At 47.8% G+C, this 18,509-nt stretch overlaps 1 protein-coding gene across 1 annotated transcript; it reads left to right on the plus strand.

Moving 5' to 3' along the window:
• Window positions 1–4,942: 4,942 nt before the first annotated feature.
• LOC127006840 (D(2)-like dopamine receptor) lies at window positions 4,943–16,390 on the plus strand (the record flags this gene model as incomplete). Its single annotated transcript, XM_050877195.1, has 5 exons — window positions 4,943–5,070; window positions 6,011–7,131; window positions 7,637–7,727; window positions 8,475–8,640; window positions 12,453–16,390. Coding segments are annotated over 5 exons (1,746 nt in total), but the record flags the coding sequence as incomplete, so codon positions are not given.
• Window positions 16,391–18,509: the final 2,119 nt, after the last annotated feature.

Genomic DNA, 18,509 nt, shown 5'->3' on the forward strand with positions numbered 1-18,509 from the left:
ATTCAACATCCTCGACCCTTCTTCCTTTCCTACCTTCATTTTTTCCTCCCTTCCCTTCGTCTGTTTATATTATTTCCATGTCTCTTCGTTTTTACTTTTCCTTCTCCCCTTTTCCTGCATTTTCTTCGCATTCCTTCATCTACTTTTCCTTCTGTTTAATCTCGTCTTTTCCTTCTCTCCTTCTCCTACATGTCATTTTCTTCCTTGATTCTCCTTCATCTTCCCTTTCTTCCATTTTCTTGCACTTTCCTTTTTTTCTTTTTTTCATTTCTCCTGTCATTCTACCTTTCATTTTCTTCTTTTCTTCCCTTACGCTCCTTCATCTTCCCTTTCTCCTTCCATTTTATTGCACTTCCCTCTTTTGCTTTCTCTCTTCCGTCCTGCCGTCCTCCCATTCTCTAAATTTCTTCCTTTTTTTCTCTCAATTTCCTTTTTCTTCATTTTTCTCATTTTTCTTCTTTTCTTTAACCGCGTCCATTCTTCTTTATTTTCTTCTGATCCGCCTCCACTTTGTCTTCACCTCCTCCCCCTCCCCCCCACGCTCCACCATTCCTCCACCTCCACCTCCATTTCTAATCCCTTCCCCCCCCCCCTCATCATCATCACAAAGCCCCTCGACTTATCAACTTCCCTCACCATCACTCATCACCACCACCTCCACTACCTACCACTTTCCAACCCTCTCTCAACTCCACTGATACCCACCACTTTTCAGCCTCTCAACACCACCACCATCAACACATTATTTTTCAAGCTCTACCTCATCACCCACTTATCACCACCATCACCACTAACCACTACACTTCAATCCCTCTTTCAACACCAGATACCCACCGCATTTTAGCCTCTCAACACCATCCTATCATCCTTTTTCAAGCTCTCCCTCACTACCACCAGCACCCATCACTCACCAGCCTCTCTCACCCTCACGAAGCACCCTATTCCCACCCCATTTACCCATGCAACAACCCCTTCTTTGTCACCCCTTCCCCTGCCTATTGAAAGCATATGGAAGGAAGGTCGCAAAAGAAAGCATATGAATGGGAGATCAAGGCAAGAACTGGATGGATGGAAGGTCTCGATAGATGGTGGATAGAGTGTTAGTAGGAGGTAGATGAACCGAAAGTCTAAATACATGAAAAAAAGTAAAGGGAAGGAAGATGTCAAAAGAAAGGAAATGAATGGAAGAATGGAATGGAAGCAGAAACTGAATGGATGGAAGATCTAAACAGAAAGTGGATAAAGAGAGAGTTAGTAGAAAGTTGATGTATTGAAAGTCTACATACAAAAAGAAGAAATGAAAGCCAAATAAGAAGGCTTGAGGATGGGTTAGTAGTATAAGAAGACAGTGAACAGATTGCAGACCTAAATAAACAAAAGAAACTGGACGAATGGATGGATGGAAGGTAAGTGTAAGTAGAAAATAGATGAAGTGAAAGTCTAAATATATAAAAAAAAAGAATGATGTAAAGGGCGAAGGAGAAAATGGGATGAAAGTCTCACTATAAAGGGATGTATTGGTGGTATACGGGGAGAGAGAGAGAGAGAGAGAGAGAGAGAGAGAGAGAGAGAGAGAGAGAGAGAGAGAGAGAGAGAGAGAGAGAGTCGACAGATTGCGAATAAATACAAAAAGGATCGCCTGGAGGCTGTTCTTGGAGTGCCTCGAGGCCCCATAAAAGCCGCGGAAGGATGTCTCATGTTTGTGTCTCCGTCGCGGCCTTGACATGGGCGAGATAAATGTCCTCCTCAGTTTCGGGTTTCTCCAATAGTCTGTGTGTGCAAGTACCTTCCCTAATCGCTTCCTGACGAGACTCACATCTTCACGGTAATGGTCCTCAATAGTTCGTGTGAATGCAGATCTTTTACAGAGACGAAGCTGAGGGTTTGGATTCGCATTATTTGTATTGGTGGTATTCATCTTCGAAAAGGGATGTGCAATAAGGAAAAGGAACACGGAAAACGCCATCAGGAACAAGTGACGAATGGGTATTATTAATATTTTCATGAGGCTGAGCAACAAAAGACTCCGAAAACTGCAGGAATCACTTAGCCAACATATTAACAGAAGAGGAATTTGCCATGTGTGTGTGTGTGTGTGTGTGTGTGTGTGTGTGTGTGTGTGTGTGTGTGTGTGTGTGTGTGTGTGTGTGTGTGTGTGTGTGTGTGTGTGTGTGTGTGTGTGTGTGTGTGATGTTAGCGTAACGTCTTTGGGAACGGAGGCTGTGCAAAGGAAGACAGGTGACATTTCAAGGAGCTGGAGATGAGGAGATGATAGATGCTATGGGCTAAAAATAATATACAGTCTACGCGTGGAGGCTGGGTACGGGAAGGAAGCGAAGTGGCATCAACAGTAGAAACAGGAAATGAAGAAGCGACGGATGATGTGAGATAAAAATAAAAATAAAATCATCTACAGTCTTCGTGTGTGTGATAAGGGGGCGGGAGGCTGCAGGGTACGGGAAGGAAGGAAGGTGACATCAAGAGAAGGGACAGGAGATGAAGCAGTGATGGATGCTGAAAGTTTAGTAGACAGAGATAAGGTCGGGAGGGGGGCTGGGAGGGGGGGGGGGGAGTAGAGTATGTTTTATGAGGTGCAGGAAGACTTATGTCACTCTTTGTAAGGAGAGTTCGGGGAGGAGGAGTGGAAGGGAGGAGAGGAGGGGGAGAAATGAAGAGAGATGAGGAAAAGAGATTAGGGAAAGATATAAGGAGAAGATGAGGGGAAGGTTATGTGGAGAGGAAATGAGAAGAGATAAGGGAAAGGGATAAGGGAAAGAGATGGGGAGAGAAGGCGTATATAGAAGGAGATAAAGAGAAGAGATCACCTTCATTTTTTCTATCTACCATCACCTCCACCGACATGATAACTACAGCTTGGATTTCCCACGTTTTCCATTTCATTCATCCTCATAACAATCTCCCTCGTCACTAAAATTTGGTCTTAAAATAAAAAAGTCAGTGATTTCAAAGTATATGAGTTTTTTTCTTATTGGCCACGAAATTCTTAACGTAACAATCAACAGGAAAAGGAAAATAGTTGAAGGTATATTGACAAATCTTTCTAATGACAAATCTTTCTAATGACAAATCTTTCTAATGACAAATCTTTCGAGTCTTATTTTCCTTTAGTAATAGCGAACATCTCAATCTCTATCTCTCATCACGAATACCTCTTCCCTCCACTACCACTAACATCAATCTAATGAACAACTGCACCACCACCACCGACATTAATCCACACCACTTAACCACTACAATCACCACCACCACCACCTCTAGAATGCATACACCCTTTACCTCCATTCCCACCACAACCTCTACTAACTATTTCAAACCCTCCACCAAAACACCACCACCACCACGCCACCACCACCACCATCTCACCAACATGATCACACCACCACCACCACCGCCACACCACCACCACCACCATCTCACCAACATGATCACACCACCACCACCACCACGTTCCAACTCCACTCAACCATAATCTTCCCAAATCAATCCCTCCTCCACCCTCATCGTCACCATCACCACCAAGTCCTCCACTTCACCATCACCATCATAATCACCTCCACCACCACCTCCTTCACAATCCAAATAACCTCCACCATCACCACCATATCACCACCACCACCACCTCACCATCACCACCACCTCCTCACCACCGCAAATCCTCCCCCTCTTCGGCAATATACAGAGCCAATCACAGGTAGGAAGAGATTAGGGCCAATCACTGTCTGGCTGACGCTCTCCCGCTAGTCCGCCAGGTGGAAGCGAGTCACGTTCAATTAACCTGCCGCTCAGTAATTGCTAGCGAAGAGGCAGAGGTCATTACCGCTCACCTGTAATTTGCTGCGGTGGCCGTATGGGATATAACTGAACACACACACACACACACACACACCACCATCATCAAAACACACACACACACACACACACACACACACACACACACACACACATATATACATATATACATACATATATATATATATATATATATATATATATATATATATATATATATATATATATATATATATATATATATATATAGATATAACATTTTTGACCGGTGAACACTGGATTTCAGTCAACGTTAAATTGTTACATACATCTATTTATTATCTTCTTGATTATATTGTAAAGGAAAAGCAACCGATTCCGTCATGTTAATATATATTTCAACAAACTTGATCAATATCAAGTATAACTAAATAACTAATAAATAATTAAGGAGGATCATACGTCAGGGGGCGCGTTGATTCACTCCATCACCGTCCATACTCCCGGCGGTCCTCCCGAGGAAGCTCCCACGCAGCTGCCCTCTCCATCCCAAGTTCCTCCTTGCAGGATCGGCGTCCATCTAGTCTCCTCCACTCAGGGTTGTCTCGTACAGAAAGTACCCTGTAAGCGGGATCGACGTCCGGAAGGTGCGCCAGGTGCCCATATAGCCTCGCCGGAGTTGGCGCTCACGGACTGAGTTGGTACCATGCCTCGATTCAGTTTCAGGTAGTAGTCACTGATTCGAGTCATTCGACACGAAGTCATTCCAGCGAGACCCCGTGATCCTACGAAGGCAATTGGTACCAAGGCATCGACACGCCTCTCCTAGTCCGTATTCAGTGTCCATGTCTCACAGCCACACAGTAAGACAGGAAGCACAAAGCGACTAGAAGATTCGAATCTTTCTCCGCCTGCATAGATATCGACAACGCCATATATTCGTTGAGCGAGTCCATAACACCGTGGGCAAATTTTAATAACCTTTACAGCAAATAGTGCACTAAACCAGACAAATAAAAAAAAAATGAAAAAAGGAGAACGCTTTAGCACGAATGAGAGAGAGAGAGAGAGAGAGAGAGAGAGAGAGAGAGAGAGAGAGAGAGAGAGAGAGAGAGAGAGAGAGAGAGACGTAACTAACCCGCCCCCCCTTCCTCCCTCCGCAGGTCACTTCCCCTTCTCGTCGGAGCTGTGTCTACTCTGGATCTCCCTCGACGTCCTCTTCTGCACCGCCTCTATCATGCACCTCTGTACCCTCTCCGTGGACCGCTTCCTTTCGCTCAGGTAAGTCCCCTCCACCCCTCATCGCCCCCCACCTGTACACCCACCCCTACACCTACATCCCCACCTACCCCCATCAACATCCCCACACCCACATCCACCCACACCCACCAACATATCCACACATCCACCCCCAAACACACACACCCCACACGCACCTACACCCCTCCCACACCCACCCACATACACCGAAACATCCACACATCCACCCCTCCAGCACACACACACACACACACACACACACACACACACACACACACACACCTCCAGTCATATATACACACACACAGCCTCCCTCCCATACAAAATAACAACTGATCAGAATTTAAGTGCCCAAGGGAATAGTTTTACATAATAATTGACACGTATAAATTGTTTTGCATTTTTCATCCCGGATACGTGAGCCACCTGGCAATGTCCGCTTTTCTGCATGAGGGTTCGTTTACTTATTCATTAATCCGTTTATCTGATTCCGTCCCCTGACAGTCTATCCTTTTTGCCTTTTATCCCTCTATCGTCACACCATGGCCCCTCACCCCTGCCTCACCCCATCATCGGCAAGGCAACTCTTCCTCTTCAAATCCTGACTTCACCCTCTCTGCCCCACTCCTCTGCTCATCCCCTACCTAGCTCTGTGCCACCTTCCCTCACGCTGCCACCATATTCCCCTCGCCCCAGCCAACCCAAGGTACAGGCCCTGTGCTCTGACCCAACCCTCTGTCGCACCCCTTCCCTCATCCCCTGCCTCAACACTTCCTACAGCCTAACTCTAAGCTCCCCTCCCTGACCCCCCTCTCTGCCTCCATCTTCCCCTCGTCCCAGCCAAACCATGGTACAGGTCTGTGCTCTGACGCAGCCCTCTGCCACAGCCCTCCCCTCACCCTGCCCCACTCTTCCCACATACTCCCTCGGTGCTCTTTGACCCACTCGTTTCGCCCCGCAGGTACCCCATCAAGTTCGGGCGGCACAAAACTCGGCGGCGCGTGGTTCTCAAGATCGTGCTGGTGTGGTGCCTCTCGCTGGCCGCCTCGCTGCCGCTGTCCCTCATGTACGCCACGGCGCCGCACACCACCATCGTGGACGGCGTGTGTCAGATCCCCGTGTCGCTCTTCCAGATCATCGGCTCCGTCATCTGCTTCTACATTCCGCTGGTCATCATGCTGGTGACCTACGCCCTCACGGTGCGTCTGCTCTCCCAGAAACAGAGTGAACTGCAGTCCTCGGTGCTGGAGCCCTCCTCCGCCTCCGCCTCACCCTCGCCACGCTCCCTCCGCTGGAAGAGGCTGCTCTGCAAGACAACCTCCACCCTCAGCACCAGCACGGCCGTCTCGCTCACCGACGGCGAGGTGAGCGAGGCCACCTGCCGCCCGGAGCAGTGCGGGCCTCACGCCAAGCTGCGGCGCCTCGGCAGCAGCCCCCAGCGGCGGCCGCCCCTGGTGCGCTACGCCAGCCACCACTATCACCACCGCTCCGCGCTCGTGCGGGCTGACGGCTGCAACCTGAGGGGTTACTCGACGCGGGAGCTGCGCGCAGCCGAGGAGCAGCAGCAGCAGCAGCAACAGCAGTCTTTCCCGACTCTGTCAGCCTCGGCACCCGCCTACGAGATGAGCGTGCTGCCCCCCGCCGCCCGCTCCGCCCCCTCCTCCACCACCACCTCGCCCCTCCACCGCCGCCACCCACACCTCCACCCAGACGACGCTGCGGGGGGCCAAGAGGAGTCCAGCACCTCCCCGACATACGAACAGAACGGCGACCCGCGGGGCGGTGCGAGAGAGCGGTGTGGCGAGGAGTGCGGGGGCGGAGCGCGGGCGGCGGGCGGCGGCAGCGGCGGGCAGGTGGCGGTGCCCTGCAGCTGTGCCCCGCGGTTCTTCCTGGAGGACATGAAGGCGCAGGACAGCCAGTGCGAGGAGTGCGCCGCCCCGCAGCCCAGCGAGGTGGCCGTCCACTACTCTGCCCCGCGGCCCCGCCGCAGCCGCGACGCCAGCCAGCCCCGGGGGGGAGCCAGCTGGTGCTGCTGCTGCTGTCCCGCTGCCTTCATCCGCCTCACCCGGCGCCGCCACGCCCGTGAGTCTTGCCAGTAACGCCTCCCCCTGCCCTCGCCCCCTCCTCCCCTTCACGACTCTCCCTGACATGACAAAGTACTCATAACTTCTAGACAACTGACCTTCCCCACACGCCACACTGTTTCCACGCCGCCCATCTCAGGCCCCGCCCTAACAGAACTATACGCTGCATCTTCTGCCGCCACCACTGCACGCCACAACTACACCACCAACACACCACTCACCTACCCAGCCACCCTGAGAGTGACAGTACCCCCTCCCTCTAAGTCCTCCAGGAGTCATTGCTACCCTCCCTCTCCATTCAGAGCCACACACCACATGATGCCCTCGCTACCACATACCAACAAACAACCCTCACACATCACATACCATATACACCAACACACACAAACAGCAAACGCCAACACCCCTTTCCCTCCACCCCGCTGGCACACCACTTCACCCTCACCCCCTCACCCCCTCACCCCCATCAGGCACTTATACTCATCTCTGTCCCCTTCCCCCAGCAGAGCCCGGCGCCCCTTTGTCTTCACCGTGGCACGAGGGGTCCAGCCCGCCCAGACCCACCCAGGACCTGGTCACCCGCAGCACCCTCAGGTAAACGCCCAGGTGCTCCTCCTCCCACGCCTGGCTCCCAACTGTTCATTCACTACCTGTCTCACCTTTCTGTTCACTCTCTCACACCTGTCCCCCTAAATGTCTTCTCTTTGTCTTTTCACTTTGTCATTTTTCCCAACCATTGTCCTTATCTGCTTCTGTATGTTTCTGTTCACCTGTTTGTCTGTCTGCCTGTCTGTCTGCCTGCCTGTCTGTTTGTGTGTGTGTGTCTGTCTGTCTGTGTGTCCGTCTGTCTGTGTCTGTCTTTCTGCCTGCCTGTGTGTGTCTGTGTGTCTGTCTGTCTGTGTGTGTATGCTTCTGTTTCTATTCACCTGTCTATCTGTCTGTCTGTATCTGCCTGTCTACCTGTTTGTCTGTATCTCTGTCTGTCCTGGTCCCTTCTCCGTCATTCTCATTCCTTTGTCACCCTCGCCTCGCCTCGCCTCCTCCTCAATCCTGTTTCTCTCATCTCCCTTACTCTCCCTGCCCTTCCATTCCAACCCGTCCCCTTACACCCTCTCCCTCTTCTCTCACTCCTCAATCGTACACCTTCAAATGCCCTACCGTGTCAGTTCTCTCTCTCTCTCTCTCTCTCTCTCTCTCTCTCTCTCTCTCTCTTCCCCCCTTTCCCCCCCCAGTCTCCTCTTTCTAGTTGCAGGTAAACACGCAACGTCCATGTCCCTTAAAATATCCCTAAATCCCCCCAGGTGTGCCCCAGGTAAGCCTCAGGTGTGTTTCCATCAACAGGCCGGGCGGGCAGGTGACCACCACGCTCTTGCAGAAGGGCGGGTCCTCGGAGGCGGGGTCGTCGCCGCGCGGGCTGTGGCGGCAACAGTCATGCTCCGCCTCCCTCAAGTTTGTGTCCTCGAAGCGCCATGGAAGGAACCTCAGGATGGAGCAGAAGGCGACGAAGGTGAGGAGAAGATGGAGGTCTAGGAGGAAACATGGAAACATGGAAACATGGACTAGCAGGCAGCAGAAAGCCTGTTGGCTCATTACTAGGCTGCCTGCGTTCAGTGATTTAATCAATCCGTTTGCCATAGGAGTGGCTTGCAGGGAAGGATTAAAGCACTTGTGTATCTGCTCTTGGGAACGTTCAGTTCACACCCGATGCAGCAAAGTGGCGATCAATGCGTTTCTTGAAGGAGTTGATGGTCTCTGCGCTAACCACTTCTGCAGGAAGGCTGTTCCAGTGGCGAACAACTCTATTCGAGAAATAACTCCTGCCGATGTCGGTATTGCATCGCTTTGCTTGAACTGTTTTTCCGTTGTTTCTTGTTCTCAGGTTGGTTTGTAGCGTGAAGAGTTTGGAGTGATCAACGTTGCTGAGCTTGTAGGAGGAGGAGGAGGAGGAGGAGAAAGAAAAGAAAACAGGAATAGCATACGATGATACAAGAAGAAATAGGAAGAAGAGAAGTAGCAGGAAGATAGGAGGAGGAGGAGGAGGAGGAGGAGAAACAAAAGGAAACAAGAATAGGATACGATGATACAAGAAGGAATAGGAGGAAGAGAAGTAGCAGGAAGAGAGGAGGAGGAGGAGGAGGAAAGGAGGGGAGGAAGAGCAGGAGTGGATAATATATTCTACAAAATTACGAGAGAAAAAAAGAAAGGACACGAGGGGGAAATAGGATACGAGGATACGAGAAGAAATAGGAGAAGGAGGAGGAGGAGGAGGAGGGAGAGGAAGGGCAGGAGGGGGTAATATATTCGACAACATTACGAAAAACATACGATGAGGGATAGGATGCGAGAATACAAAAAGGAATAGGAGTTAGAGGAGGAGGTGGAGGAGGAGGAGGATGAGGAGCAGGGGGAACAGAGACAGCAGCAGGAGGGGAGGATGAGGAGGAGGAGGAAGAGGAGGGGTGGAAAGAATGGCATGAAGTAATATAGTCTACGATATTACGAGAACGGAGAGCGGGATACGAGGAGATAAACGACAGGAAGCAAAGACAGGCTAAAAAATGCGAGGGGGAACACGGACGGACGGAAGGGGGAAGGAGAAGCGCTTACGAAGAGAAAGAGAGAGAGAGAGAGAGGGACGCGGACGAAGAGGAGAGGAGACAAAGGAGGGTATAAAGAGGGCACGGCCGGGAAATAGGACCGTCAGAGGATGATGTGTGGGTGGTGAATGCGCGAGTGAGGAGCGGAGGCGGCAAAGCACGATGGAGGCATTCATGGCGGTCTTCTTCCAATATTGACGCGACGAGAGAGAGAGAGAGAGAGAGAGAGAGAGAGAGAGAGAGAGAGAGAGAGAGAGAGAGAGATGGCCTACCCTCCCCCTCGACACACACAGCACACAGGCAAGCAATAAGCGGGGTGTCAACAGTTTGTCATTTTCTCATTTCATTCACATGCGTCACGTTCCCTTTCGTTCCCCTATACACCCAAGTCACGTTCACCTTCTTATTCACTTTCCTCCTCCTTCTCATCCCCATCCTCTTCTTCTTCTTCTTCCTCCTCCTCCTCCTCCTTCAACGGGTTCAGAGAAAATTGCTCCTACTAAATTTCTGGATTTCTTTTCATATGACATAACTTAAGTGACGTCACGATCCTGGGTTTCCACAAGGCGTTCGACAAAACAAAAAACTCAACCACGCACACACGCACTCACTCACTCACTCACTCCCCGGTACTTTCCAAACTAACCCACGAGTAGTGTTTAAGCTTCTATTGTGTGCTTGTGCTAGACTTTATTTGGCTTCTCCGCCAGTCGAAAAAAAATACGTGATTGTGCAGAATTTAGTGAACTCTCAATGGTGTGACTTACTAATTCAACGTTGCCAGATTGTCGTACTCAGCCTCCTATGTTTGCCGATTTCCGACACCAAAGCTGCCTCCTCGACCCCAATAACTGCCCTCATATATAGTTATCGTTAAAATGGTTAATTATTGGTATTTTTTGCAATAGCTATGGCTCAGAAACCGGTAAATACGAGGCTCTGAGTACGATAATCTGGCAACGGTGCTTACTATAGTCACCGTACACTGAGCTGGCGTCCACAAGCCCCGCCCCCTCTTCCATAGCTGCGGAAGCGGATTGGCTGGATGAAAGGAGCTTGGCGTTAGGAGTCAATGGTGGGTATTTCTAGACGCTTCCTCTTCTCACATAAACTATTTCCAAAGGCCTAAAAGGAGAGCAATCGGGTTCAAATGTTTTATTTTATTTAGGTTCTTGATACTGAATAAAGGTCAAACTACCACCAGGGTCATTAAACTACCAATGGAAATGCACAAAACTCCTGAAAGGCCTGAAAGGAGATCAATCGGGTTCTAATGTTTTTTTATTTAGGTTCTTGGTACAGAATAAAGGTCAAACTACCACCAGGGTCATAAAACTACCAATGGAAATGCACAAAACTCCTACGAAAGCCTTGTCAAATATGTGTAGCTACTTGGGCGTCGAAATGTTTATAAGAATATAGTCCGTATTTTTAAACGTACCGGCGCCTCAGTTCCCCCGTTAGAAAAGCCTCTCGTAAAAGTTGCTGGGATTTTCATGGACTGTTTTGTGATGCTGGTGATAAATTTTACATGGTTTCTGCACCTTGAAAGGGGGCTTCGTGATGCAGTGGTTAGCACACTCGGCTCACAACCGAAAGAGCCCGGGTTCGATTCCCAGGCGGAGTGGAAAAATTTGGGCGGCTTTTCCGATACCCTACGCCCCTGTCTACCCAGCAGTGAATGGATACCAGGTATTAATCAGGGGTTGTGTCCCGTCTCCTGGGATCTGTTCCCTTCTCCTATACTTCCTTCCCCTTCTGTCTCTCGCCGGCACATGACCACAGATGTTGCGCCGACTACACGAAACTTTCCAACTTTCTGCATGGAAGCCCGGTCACTCTTCTCTGTGTCCTTGGGAAACCGAGGTAATGGAAGACCGATACGTTTAAGCGTAGGTACCTACGGCCTAATGTTACCTTGGATGAGGGCGAGGGAGAGAGCGGGGACATCAGGACCAATTCAGTGCGCGGTGACTCGACATGGATCGTTTTTGGTTTCCGTCTTTTCCCGCATTCAGGCAACCAATGTTCACATTCGACCTTTATTTCATCTCGACTTTTTTCTCATACACGATCCTAAGCCTCTTTTCTCCTGCTTTCCATTCTCTTTGTAGGTATCAGTCGCATTTTCCATACCGGCAATACGCTCAAGCTAAAAATGGATGGAGGGCGAGTGCTGCCTTTGTTGTGCTTCTCAAATACAAAGAGGCAATACATTAACATCACGCAAGGCTACGGAAAACGAGACTTATTGTTACCGTTCTTCACTAATAACATCAACATTGCTGTCTTTCCATTCTTTATAATTTCGTTTTTTGTTTCATATTTTCCTAATCCATTTTTTCGTCTATTTTCATTTTTGTTTCATTCTCTATATTGCTTTTCTGTTTTTTCGTTTTTTATTATCATTTATCTGCCTCTTTACAGGTTCTCTGGCGCCGATCTTCATCAATTCTTCGTTCTCTACTTCGTTTTTCTATATTTCTACGTTCTTTATTATCATGTCTTCTTTACGTTCGTTCTACTGTGGGCGCCGGTTTCATCATTTATTCGTTTTTCTTCGTTCTTCTCTTCTTTGCTCTTCATCATCTCTTCGCCTCTTCTTCCAGGTTCTCGGCGTGGTCTTCTTCACCTTCGTTCTGCTGTGGGCGCCGTTCTTCACTTTTTAGTTCTTCGTTCTTCTCTTCTCTGTTCTTCATCATCTCTTCGCCTCTTCTTCCAGGTCCTCGGCGTGGTCTTCTTCACCTTCGTTCTGCTGTGGGCGCCGTTCTTCATCGCCAACGTCCTCATCTCGTGCGGGGCCCACATCGGGGAGGAGATGATCAACCTGGTCACCTGGCTCGGCTACGCTTCGTCCATGGTCAACCCATTTTTCTACACGTTCTTCAACAAGACCTTCAGACAAACGTTCCTCAAGATCATGAAGTGCGACATCAAGACCACAAGGAAGTACCACCTCTGAGGCTTTAAGAATGGTTGTTATGTACTTTTATTCGTCCCCGCCACCCATCTTGTTATCCCTTTACCTGACTACCTCACCCCGCCCCGTTTCACCTGTTAGAACACCTCTATTCACCTGGCCCTCACCTGGTCACGCCGGCTCGCCCCTCCATCCCGCCCCCTAACCTCGCTATAGTGACTGCGAGCTGTTGAGGGCGGGAGAGAAGGGTGTTAAAGCGAGGTGTTGGCCACGTATCCCTCCCTCCCTCCCTCCCTTACCCTCCCTCCCTCCCTCCCTTACAGAGTGTCAACCCAGCGAGTAATAGGCTTGAATCAGTGTCCCTTGCGTTCGAAAATAAGGTTTGCCATGTATATATACAGACGTTTCTAAGTGTCTTTGGTGTTGCAGAAGAAAACGTTTTACCTGTGCGAAGCTATAAAAGTTATTATGTATATTTAGAGGACAGTAAGTATTCCTAGACGCGCGTGTGGCCCGGACTGGCAGGCTTCACTGGAGCTTCACGATTGGTTCAGTTTAAAGATTCACTGTTTCGGTAATACCAGTCTGGAGGCTTCACGTTCACCTGTACTCTCGCGCCACGTTTAATTGACAGTATTACGAGAAGCGACCTGCGCTGTACCTTAATTATCCCCACATTACCTGTCCCCTTGATCACCTGAAGCCAGTACCTGTGTTGATACGAGTCTCGCCTTTAAGTGACAAAAAAATACTCCTTCCGTCTATTCTTTTCCGTCATACCTTTAAACATTCCCAAAAATAAGTATACCTGTTTACTTAATGATCTCAAGCACATCCTCCCCATTCTAATCTTACGAACTCAATTTTCTTCAAGATCCTCCAAATCTGTGCATCTTGTTCCCTAATCTAACCTATCCTTTCAAAATCCGTACCTGCCTAATTATTTACCTTTGGCTCATCCCTCACTCTCCTGCCTTCATTTATCACTTATGAACTCTCACTTATTTATGTTTTCCTCTGTTATTTCCTTCCCTTTATCTCTTATGCCCATTTTCTTGTTTCTCTGTGTTACACCCTTCAATTTACCCTTATGCCCTTTCCCTAATATTTTCCTGTTTCCTTTTTTTCCTTTATCCCTTATGCCCTTTCCCTTCCTTGTTTTACTCCCCTATATCCTTTATGTCCTTTCCTGTGTCATCCCTTTCCCTTTACCCCTTTTCCCACTTTCCCTTATTCCTGTGTTCCTCCCTTGTCTTTATCATTTACGCCCTTTCCCTTATGTTTTCCTCTATGTCATTCTTTTCTTTTTATTCCATACAAAGTTTCCCTTCCTCCTGGTTTTCACTGTTAATGTCTGTTAGTCCTTTCCCTCTATTCCTTATGCGCTTTCCTTCTGTTTTCCTTCCTATTTTCCTGTTTCTTCCTTTCCTTTATCCCTTACAAACTTTCCCTTACTCCTGGTTTTCACTGTTAGTCCTTTCCTTCTATTCCTTATGCGCTTTTCTTCTGTTTTCCTCCCTGTTTTCCTGTTTCTTCCTTTCCTTTATCCCGTATGCACTTTCCCTTATTCCTGTTTTCCTATATGTTACTCCCTTCTTTTTATTCATTACGCACTTCTTCCCTTTCCCTCTTTTCCTCCTCGTTTTTGTATTCTCTTATTCTTGTTTTTCTATGTTACACATTTTTTTTCGTTACGCACTTCCCCTTCCCTCTTTTCCTCCGTTTTTTACTGTTCCTCCCTTTCCTTTATCTCTTATGTCCTTTTTCTTACTCTTGTTTCCCACTGTTACTCCCTTTTTTTCGTTATGCACTTCCTCTTCCCTCTTTTCCTCCCTTTCCTTCCTTCCCTTTCCTTTATCTCTCATGTCCTTTTTCTTATTCTTGTTTCCCATTGTTACTCATCACTTCGACTTAAGGGACTATTACACTGGGCAAATTTTCCATGGATTTTCAGTCAAACCACGATATCCGCTGGCGTGATTTTCAGATTTCCGTGGTTTTCTGACGTGTCCACGATCTTCCAAAGCTACGGTAGAGTTCCTTGAAGGACGGCAGTATTGCTCACCATCATCATCATCAGCAAGAACAAGAAACAAATGAGAACCACGCCAGCGGAAATCGTGGTTTGACTGAAGATCCACGGAAAATTTGCCCAGTGTAATAGCCCCTTTACGCTGACCCTAATCCTCTATCTTCTGTCTGATCCCTATATACGACTTCCCCTTCGTCCATATTTCAGTTCTTCCATTTACCACGACACAGATTGGCCACTTTTTCCCTTCACCCTCATCATCAGAACTCCTCATTATCCTCTTTCCCCATTATCCTTGACGCTAACTACCCTATTTTCTTAATTTTCGTATTCTTTTCAAGTCCTTTTATTCTTGTGTCCTATTCCGTCAACTCCTTTTATTATGTTCCCTTTTTCTTTCCCGTATACCTTTCAAGTTCTCCTATTCCAGTTTCCATTCTTTCGATCCCTCTCAAATTGGCTATTTTTCCACTCTTCTCATATTCAAGTCCTCTTCCTGTTTCCCCATTCCTCGACTCCTTTCAAACTACCCCCTTTTCCATTCCATTATTCTCTTCAAACTCTCTTATTCCTGTTTCCCATTCTCTTGGCTCCTTTCAAACTGCCCCTTTTCCTTTTCATTATTCCCTCCAAACCCTTTTATTCATTTTTTTCATTGCTTCGCTCCCTTTCAAACTGACCCCTTTTCCTTTCCCGTATTCCTTCCGTCCCCTCTTGTTTCTCATTCCCATTGCGTCGACCCGTTTCAAACTGCCCGAATATCCTTTCCATTATTCCCTTCAAATCCTCCTGCTCCTGTTTTCCATTCTCTCGACTCCTTTCAAACTGTTCCCTTTTCCTTTCCCTTATTCATTTCAAGCTCTCTTATTCCCGTTTCCCATTCCGTCGATCCCTTTCACATTGGACCACTTGCTCAATCCCTGTATTATGCACTAAGTTGTCCGTCTGCCCGCCAGTGTTGCACCAAAGACTTACTCGAACCAGCGGTGAACTTATATGAGTCTTCTGAAGCGACTCCCCGAAGCAATGAACCGCTACGTATGTGTAAAACTTCCGTCTGTGTTTAATCTATCCCGCAGGGGCAAGTTTTTTTTTTTTTTTTTTTTCTCAAGTTCCTCTCTCTCTCCGAACGATTATTACGATAGCCGATGTAAAACTGTCAACCCAAAGCTGCTCCAGAAGAATAGTTCCCCTTAACTTTGACCGTCGCCCATTTTCTCTCTCCGAAACACCGAGGAAAACGGGAACCCGGATGCTGTTTGTTGGCTTGGAAATATTGCCGTTCTTCGTTTGTTCGTTGATCCGTTACTTCCTGGAGTTACTATAGGGGAATCTGATGCTTTTTACGTGCGTTTCTTCGCTGTTTCGGAGATGAAGACGGATGATGAGTGAGGTCAGAAGGGGGAAGGGGGCGAACACTTTTTGTGGAGAACCTTGAAGGGTGTGACGCAACGCAACGCCGCGCTGTCCGTTCATGTGGCTACACTGTTATATATGTTGTGTTGTGGGACGAGCGAGCGAGCGAGAGAGAGAGAGAGAGAGAGAGAGAGAGAGAGAGAGAGAGAGAGAGATAAACCCCTTAAGTCAAATACATACATAAGATCTGCATGCCGATTCAGGATCCAGAATATTCCACCTTTGCATTTATTAACTTGTAACAGTTCTTATTTTCCGTGTTTTCCCCGTTGCCAATAAAGATTTAACCCAGCGAGCGGTGTCTGTCTGTGTGCCTGTCTACTCTGCAAGGAAGTGACCTGGATCCGTATTCTCAAATGTTTCAAAGTTTGCACACCAACATTTGATATGGCTTTCATAGAGGTTGTGTTAGTGTGTCCATGGTTTGTTTTATGAGCCTAGTGATACTTTTTACAAGGCTTCTGCACCATGAACGTGACAAAACACTCATGAGAATCAGACTAATCTTCTTTGTGGTCCATGGAAATTTTTGTTATGAGAGCCGACAGCGTCTGATTACGTTGGTATTTTCATGATTTGTTTAATGAGCCTAGTGATAGTTTGACCACTGCCCCTTCAACGTGAATAACAATCATGAGAACTCGTCTAATCTCCTTTGTGGCCCTTGGAAATATTTGCTGGGCGAGTTAGTATTAGTATTTCCATGGTTTGTTTCATGAGCCTAGTGAAAGTTTGACAAGGCTTCTGAACCAGGGACTTGAAAAACCACTCATGAGAACACTACTAGGCTTGGCCCTTGGAAATTGCTGTGAGAGCCGCGAGCGTCTGAACATACCGACCCCGGACACTCGTGAGGGTCTGGCGCCCCCGTGACGGTCCCGACGCAGCGAGCAGCCAGCTTTAAGCGGCGCCAAACATAGACGTGTACGGGAGGCTGGCTTCTCCCGGGACCATAGCAGAGTCAAGCCCTTCCATGCTGCGTAGAGCCAACGGGACAGACAACCACGGAAGGAAGAGAGGCAGGTAAGGGTGGAAAAGAAAAAAAGATAGAAATCACGGTGACCTACAGACGAGAGGGAGAGAGGCAAGTAAGGGTGGAAAATAAATGAAAACCACATTGACATACAGGAAGAGAAGGTGAGGGTAGAAAAGAAAGAGAGTAGAAATCACACTGACCTACAGGCGAGAGACAGAGACAGAGACAGAGAGAGGCGGGTAAGGCTGGAAAAAGAGTATGAAAACCACGTTGACCTACAGGGAGAGCAGGTAAGGATCGAAAACACAGAGTACAGAATCACAATGACCTACAAACGAGAGGGAGAAATAGGGAAGGGTAGAAAAGAGTCTGAATATCATATCAACCAAAAGAAGAGAGGGAGAGAAGGTGAGGGTAGAAGGGAAAGAATATGAAAACCACAGTCACCCGCAAACAAGAGGAAGAGGAAGTGAGGGCAGAAAAGGAAGAGTATATGACAACCACTTAGACCCACAGATGAGAGCGACAGAACAAACTAAGGATAAAATGAGAAAAATTACAGATAAGAATGAATATAGAAAATCACAGTCAAGTCTCGGAGCTGCGTAGAACCAGACGAGCGGGAAAGAAATAGGTAAGGATGAAAGATAAAAAAAAAAATGATCACGGATAAGTATGAAAAGTATGAAGTCTTAGTCCTGCGTTGAACCACTCGCCAACCAGCATGAACCAGACGAAAGGGAGAGAGGCAGGTAAGGAAAGAAAGAGGTGAACAAGGATAAGTATGAAAAGTATAAAACCTTCGTCCTGCGTTGAACCACTAGTACGCCAACCACCATGAACCAGACGACAGGTAGAGAGGCAGGTAAGGAAAGAAATGAGGGAGACAGGTAAGGTGTGAATACGAAGAGATAAAAAGACCAGATGAGAGGTAGTTAGCAGAGAGACAAACTTTAACATCACCTTGATCCTTCCAGTCGTAACGAGCAACACAGCAGCAAAAAGGAAAGTATAAAGAAAGTAAAGTAAGAGGACAAATGACAGAAACTAATTAGGAAGAAAAGAAGCAAGGAGAGATAGAACTTATTACTTTTCGCCACTTAATCAGACGAAAGCAGCACCGACGAGAGAGAGAGAGAGAGAGAGAGAGAGAGAGAGAGTATAGGGCACCGTGCAATAAGAGAAGGTAGCGTACAATACAATGAAGGCGAATGAAATGCAATACGTTCAATAGAGGAGAGGAGAGTACAATGCCATAAAGGGCGCTGGAGCACAATATAACACAGAATGGGCGCGCAGAAAGGTTAGTAGAAAGCAAAGAAAATAATAATGCCAAGACCCAGAGATGAAAGAGAGCAGAAAGTAATAAGGATAAGTCGCGGAGGTGCATGAAAGAAGACGTAAAAAGGGACCAATAAAAGAGAGACGATAATAA

The sequence above is a fragment of the Eriocheir sinensis genome, chromosome 33 (genome assembly GCF_024679095.1).
Source record: "Eriocheir sinensis breed Jianghai 21 chromosome 33, ASM2467909v1, whole genome shotgun sequence".
Taxonomy (NCBI): Eukaryota; Metazoa; Arthropoda; class Malacostraca; order Decapoda; family Varunidae; genus Eriocheir; species Eriocheir sinensis.